General features: G+C 39.1%; 1 protein-coding gene and 1 pseudogene across 1 annotated transcript in view; one reads left to right on the top strand and one right to left on the bottom strand.

Annotated features, from left to right (window-relative positions):
• The window catches only part of LOC107752740 (kinesin-like protein KIF3B), a 4946-nt gene extending 2672 nt beyond the window's left edge, over positions 1–2274 (bottom strand). The window contains exons 1-3 of the mRNA XM_016568768.1: positions 471–2274; positions 274–375; positions 56–178 (exon numbers count right to left, since the gene is read on the bottom strand). Of these exons, the coding sequence (XP_016424254.1) occupies positions 56–178; positions 274–375; positions 471–1910 (1665 nt within the window). The 5' untranslated portion in view covers positions 1911–2274. The remainder of the gene's footprint in view (positions 1–55; positions 179–273; positions 376–470) is intronic.
• A 1174-nt stretch (positions 2275–3448) lies between these two features.
• LOC107752743 (zinc transporter 1-like) lies at positions 3449–6388 on the top strand (annotated as a pseudogene).
• Positions 6389–6810: the final 422 nt, after the last annotated feature.

The raw sequence follows: 6810 nt of genomic DNA, 5'->3' as shown, positions 1-6810 counted from the left end.
TGTGTGTGTGTGTGTGTGTGTGTGTGTGTGTGTGTGTGTCAGCGACCTTATGTACCTTTTTAAGTTTCTTGGTCTTAAATTCCACTTCTTGCTGTAGAGTGGTGAACGTCTCTTTCAGTTCAATTGTCTCTTCATCCTGTTCAAACATCAGCTGCTGCATCTCTCTTTCCATTCTATCCTAGAAGGATTTATCACACGCACATAAGAGATTCTGATTCTTCAAGTGTTTTTATGTTGCTGTGTATTCTATAGCTACTTTTGTACTAGGGTCACCTGCTCAGCAATCTCTTGCCTCTTCAGTTCCAGCATTCTCTGCTGTTCATTGGTGTGGTCAATGATGTTTTTCCCTCCAACCAGAAGCTTACTTTCTATAGCCTACAAAAAACATGGCACAAAGTATATGGTGTGGTTTATGAATGATTTAGTGTATAATCTGCATGAAGAAAAAAAACTGTGTGGAAAGAACTAACCTTGTATTTTTCAATCAAAATTTCCACGGATTGTTGCTCCTTCAGCAACTCTTCCACAGTCTTAGCTTTCTCGTCTACGATGCCAAGTTTCCTGCTAATATCAGGCTTGTAATTGGCAGAGGTCTTGGCCATCTGCTGCTTCCACCAATAGTCCTCCACACTCTCCTCCTGAACGGTCTCGACGACCCCCACCTCTCCATCCCTTGGAGTTTCCACCTCTCCGCTGCTTATGCTCCTCTTCATCCTCATACTGTTTCTCCTCCGTCTCCTCCTTTCTTTCGCCAGCATCCCTCGTTCCTCGAGCTGCACCTTCAGCCGGGCTATTTCCTCTTGGAACTCACGGAGCAGGGCGTCTTTGGGGTCCTCGTTGATCTTTGGCTTGTTCCTGATGTTCTTCGCTCTGTTGGCGTACCTCAGTGTGGTGAGCGTCTCATCGTAGTGGCACGAAGCTGGTCCAACGGTGGCCACCATAACTGTTTTTGAGTTGCCTCCGAGGGAGTCCTGTAACAGCCGGGTGAGTTTGGAATCCCGGTAGGGTACGTGGGTACTCTTCCCATCCACCAAAGCCGAGATAACATTTCCAAGAGCTGAAAGCGACAAGTTTATTTTTGCAGCCTCTTTAAACCTCTGTCCCTGCGCGCCTGTTTTGCTTTGCCGCTCACTGCCGGCCAGATCCACCATGTTTAACTTTCCAACACGAATGTGGTCTTCACCATCAGTTCCCATTTCGCTGCATTCAATAGTTATGACAAAAATTCCATGAGATCTTGAGCTACGCTCATTCATTTTGGTAAATCCGACAGATCTTGATTGGTTCCCCAAGTTCATGACATGCTCAATCTCCTTTATGTTCTTAGTCACCACAGATGAGAGACCTTTGACATAGACACCCAACTCGGGATTTTCCTTGAGCTCCAGTTTTTTATTGTTGTCCTTGCAGAGAAGGTCTCGTATCTCTTCTTGATATATTTCAATGTAAGACACTCTCACAAGATACTGTTGGTTCTGAGACCTGGATATGTGAGTGAAAATGTGCTGAAATGAATTTGGGATGACTCCCCTCCTCTCGGGGTCTGTGGGCACACCTTCCATTGTATATGTTTTGCCAGTGCCAGTTTGCCCATAAGCAAATATAGTTCCGTTGAACCCGTGCAAAACAGAGTCAATAAGAGGTTTGCATGCGTAGTCATACAGCTCGTTTTGTTTCGAACCCACGTCATAGACGGCATCAAACGTGAATGTTTTTAAGAGGCTTCCGGATGATTTGGGATTACGCACGCTCACCTGTCCCAATCTGACATCTACTTCAACAATTCTTTCTTGATTCGTTGCCTCTTCCTTCTTGTTTAAAGGGCGGCAACGCACCACCACCTTCACCGCCTCTGATTTCTTGCCAATCGACATGGATCGCGGTCGCAATAGGCTATTTCTCTTCATCATTTCTATGAAAAAGCCTGTACATCTTTAATATTCTGCTATGTTATATATGAATGCGAGGAAGGATTAAATGCAATACGCACATTCACATGCAACCTACACATACGCATTTGAATGCGGCAAATGTATGTCCATCCTATGAAAACAGGAGCGCAGAACATCTTGGTCCAACGCCATCGTTACACTCCGCTTCATGCACCGAGCCCCGCGCATCTCCTGCTCCGGCGGCACACGCCCTGCTCCTCACAGACAATAGACGGAGCGCGCTGCTGATAGGTAGACTAGCATGTTTTCTCTCTGCGTGAGGTGCTGACGCATTCGGTGTGCAGGTTATAATCATTCAATGATGAGATTATTGGTCATTAAGTTATTATAAGTAATACAGCACAAAAGTGATATATGGCTAAACGAGTTCATTATGGTCAAAAATTAGACTAGGTTTATGTGACAACCTTCATGTTTGTTAAGGGTTTGAGAGAAGTCAAAATCCTTTAATAGCTCAAAAATGTATTTAATTTATAAAGATTAATACACTTAATTCTGCAGGGGGAAACGTTACCATAAAAATATAACGATGATGATAGTAAATGCTAAAATACTAATATATATAGGCCATATATAGGCCACAGATATATATATATATATATATCACACATATATATATATATATATATATATATATATATATATATATATACACACACACACACAATCACAATGATGATGAAACAAGCATTTTCATAGCTAAATGAAATGTAATGTTTTTCTATATTATTTGATATATTATTTGATAGTATATGCTATAATAGATAGATAGATAGATAGATAGATAGATAGATAGACATACATACATGCATAGATTATCATGGGATTTTTGTGACTGCATAACCTGTTTTACAGTCTCCATCTGTAAATTATTATAACAAAATGTTATAATGGTTAGATACCCTAATCTTAATATTCCTATCTGACATATTACATTTTCACATGTCCTGAATTTAAAACAGGGTGGAATATTAACATATACATATAATTTAATTACACATACAGATGGGGGCTGCAAAATATACGGTCACAAAAATGCTATATGATAATGCTTGTTTCATCATCTTTGTATTCTATCTATCTATCTATCTATCTATCTATCTGCATTTGGGTCCAAAAATAATTTCATCATAATAGTCATAATAATAGTCATTTCGAACAGAACATGGTTAATATTACTGCACAATACTGAACTTTCAGGCTTGGTAATCATACTAATGTGACTCAGAATTACAATCATTAAGTTTATGGCTAATGATAATCTTTCCTTATTACCAATGTAACTAATCTGTGCACACCTTGGAGTAATTTCCATCCATTTGCACTGATTGCTATGATTTACATTGTTTTTGAACGGCTTCAGAATGTGTTCTCGCTGACCACGTGACTCCAGCGTTCAGTCATACTCGGCCAATGGGACTGCGTGTCCCCGCTCAGACCGTGTGGAGAACTTTACCGGGTGCAAAGTCTCAAGTTTCGTTTAACTTGTCCTAGAGAATCATCAGCGTCTTTTATTCCATCATCAGTCTATAGCGGCCGGTGTTTCTGTCTATAAGTATGAATGAATGTTTCGCTCTGCTGAATCTATCTAGTGCGTCGCGCAACTGTCAAATCGTGAGTTGCCAATAGCAACAGCGTTTACGCGTTTATTTTCAACATTAATATCTTGTTAATGCCATAGACATCTAAAACCGTTTTTGTCACGAAATGTAAATTATTACAAGTACTAAAAGAAACGTTTTTTGTTTTGCTGTTGAAGACAAAAATGGGTTTGGGACAGAATCGGGTGCGTTTGCTGTGTATGCTGTCTTTAACGCTTGTGTTTTTCATTGTTGAAGTTGTGGTAAGCAGGATAACTGCATCTCTCGCAATGTTGTCAGACTCTTTTCACATGCTGTCGGATGTAATAGCTTTGATAGTGGCTTTAATCGCGTTGAGTTTTGCGGAGACAACTCGTGCCACAAGTAAAAACACGTATGGATGGATCCGCGCAGAAGTGATGGGAGCGTTAGTGAACGCCGTGTTTTTGACGGCCCTCTGCTTCACTATTGTATTAGAAGCCGTTGAGCGCTACACGCTGCCTCACGAGATTGAGAATCCACGCGTGGTCATTTGGGTTGGCGTTGCTGGTCTCCTGGTGAATGTACTCGGTCTTTTCCTGTTCCACGGACACGCAGGGTTTGGTGGGCACGGACACTCTCATGGGGGTCACTCTCACACTGGACACTCTCATCTTCACAAGACAAATCGCAGAGAGTATGAAAAACCAAAGCCGGCACACGAAGAAGCATACAATCTCATGATAAACAGCAACAGTTCTCAAGGAGACCAAACTTCTGAACTAAAATCAGGTATTTGATTTAAATTACAATTTTACTTATTTGTAAAGAATATTTTATTAAATGTTTGTTTTTTCATTATTATTTTATTTATAATCTAACACATACATATAAATTCAGGATTGTCACATTCTTGGAACACCTGGAAATATTAGGGAATTTTAAAATTGTTATTTTTACACCTAGAAAAAATTTGGAAATTCCTAAAATCATATTTAAAAAAAGTCCTGTTCCCACAGTCCTGGAAACTGTTGAAATATCAGGGAATGTCAAAAAATATTTAAAAAAAAATTTTTTTTTTTAAATCCTTAAAAAGTAAAAGAAACGTCTATAGTCAACAATTTTTTGTAGTTAGTATTTCTTCGGCTAGAAATTGGTATCCGGTTTTCGCACGACCAGAAATGTAATGGGAATAACATGGAAATTCAGAAAGCGTGGGAACCCTGTCTTAAAAGTCATGGAATATCAGGGAGTTTCAAAAGTGTGATTTCCAAGCCTGGAATAGTCATCAGAATTAATAAAATCTTAATACGATCATGTAAATGTCTATAGTCAACATAAATTTTGCACAGTACATGTACTTACAGCGTACTTACTTAAGAAAGTACTGTAATACAAGATAACTACATGGGGTAGGGTTAGGTTCAGGGTTAGTACCTAGTTATTTTAATTACTATAATAAGTACATTTATTTATTTAGTCATTTATTAGACGCTTTTATCCAAGTACATAGTGTGTACATGAGTACATAGTATGGTATTTTGTAGTTAGTATTTCTTCAGCTAGAAATTGGTATCCAGTCAAAAAAATGGAAACTCAGAAAGCGTGGAACGGTGTCTTAAAAGTCAACGCAGTTTTCTGTGGTAAATATTTTCTTCTACTTATTACCTCTTTTAGTGCAAAAAAAAAAATCTATAATATTAGTATTTTTAAAAAATGAGATTTTTTTTTTTTTTTTTTTTTTCAGAAAGTGTTAAAACCCTGGAAGAAGTTTGAAGAAATAGCTTGGCCATAATTTTTATGCACACAACCTAATGAAAAACATGTATAATTAAAAACGATGTTTTCTTCATCTTTATTTTTCTGCTCATTTTGCTGACTTTTCCAGACAGCCTAAACATCATAATCACTGCTAAGGGCTCGTTGGAGGACTTGGATCACAGTTCTGAGTCGGCCTCCCAGATGAACATGCGTGGGGTGTTCCTGCACGTGCTCGGTGACGCGTTGGGGTCCGTCATTGTGGTAGTCAACGCCTTGATCTTCAATTTTGTGTGGACACCATGCCACAGCGACACAGTCTGTTTCAACCCCTGCCGTAGCAGCCACTTGACTGACCACCAACATGTTAATACCACAGTCCTGAGCATATCCAAAACACCCGACAGGATGCCCAGAACTGTCTCTGTGGCCGGACCATGCTGGGTGCTTTACCTGGACCCAACGTTATGTCTAATAATGGTGTGTATTTTGCTCTACACAACTTTCCCTCTCCTAAAGGAGTCGGCTCTGATTCTCCTACAAACAGTCCCCAAACAGATCGATATGCACAAGCTGAATGGGAAGCTAAGGAGCTTGGATGGAGTTAAGGCCGTTCATGACCTGCATATCTGGCAGCTGGCTGGGTCTCGCATTATTGCGACCGCTCACATCAAGTGCACGGATCCAGCTTCTTACATGGACATTGCCAAACGCATTAAAGACATCTTCCACGATGAAGGCATCCATGCTACTACTGTTCAGCCAGAATTTTCTCCCATTTCTGAAGGATCTGGTGACTCCCAGTGTGAGCTTTCCTGTCGAAGTCAATGCAAACCCAAGCTATGTTGTAATCCGACTAAAAGAGCTAAGCCAGCTAAGCCTGAGTCGGAGTTGACTAAGAGTAAAGAAAAGTCCTGCAGGCACACTGTAGGATGGGCTGATCGGAAAGAAGTGGAGGATACTGTACATACGGAGATGGAATCAACGGTTTAGCTCAAGAAGGACATTATATTGCATGAGTTGCACATGTCCATTTGCTCACAGCTGATTGTTGCAGGAAAAAGTAGGGCAATTGTCTGGACTATTTCAAATCTGCTTATTGCAGAAGTATGTCTTTTAAAGAGCTGGGTTTGTTAAACCCAAGAACATTCAGTTCATCAGTTCATGCTGTGTTCTGTATATAATCCTGATATATAAAAAAATTAAAACAACTTTATTCATATGATGTATTTATTTTTTCATAAATCGTTTGTTATACTTCAAGAATATGCATATTCCTGGCATATTAGTGTGTTTTTAAAGACTCATTGCAGAAGTATGTTTGAGAGAGTTGGGTTTGTTAAACCCAACAACATTAGATTTAATGCTGTGTTCAATATATAAACCTGATATATAATTTTATTTTTAACTTTACAATATTTTGTATGTTGTTTCTTATTGATTGCTATATAGATAGATAGATAGATATTAAAAATGAAGACACTGATGCATATTAATAGGAGATGTTATTTTTCATAAATAGTTTAAATTATAATCCAAGA

The sequence above is a fragment of the Sinocyclocheilus rhinocerous genome, unplaced genomic scaffold (genome assembly GCF_001515625.1).
Source record: "Sinocyclocheilus rhinocerous isolate Xijiao unplaced genomic scaffold, SAMN03320098_v1.1 scaffold61, whole genome shotgun sequence".
Classification (NCBI taxonomy): Eukaryota; Metazoa; Chordata; class Actinopteri; order Cypriniformes; family Cyprinidae; genus Sinocyclocheilus; species Sinocyclocheilus rhinocerous.
Note: the sequence above shows the minus strand (reverse complement) of the source record. Positions and strands in the feature narration are given on the sequence as shown.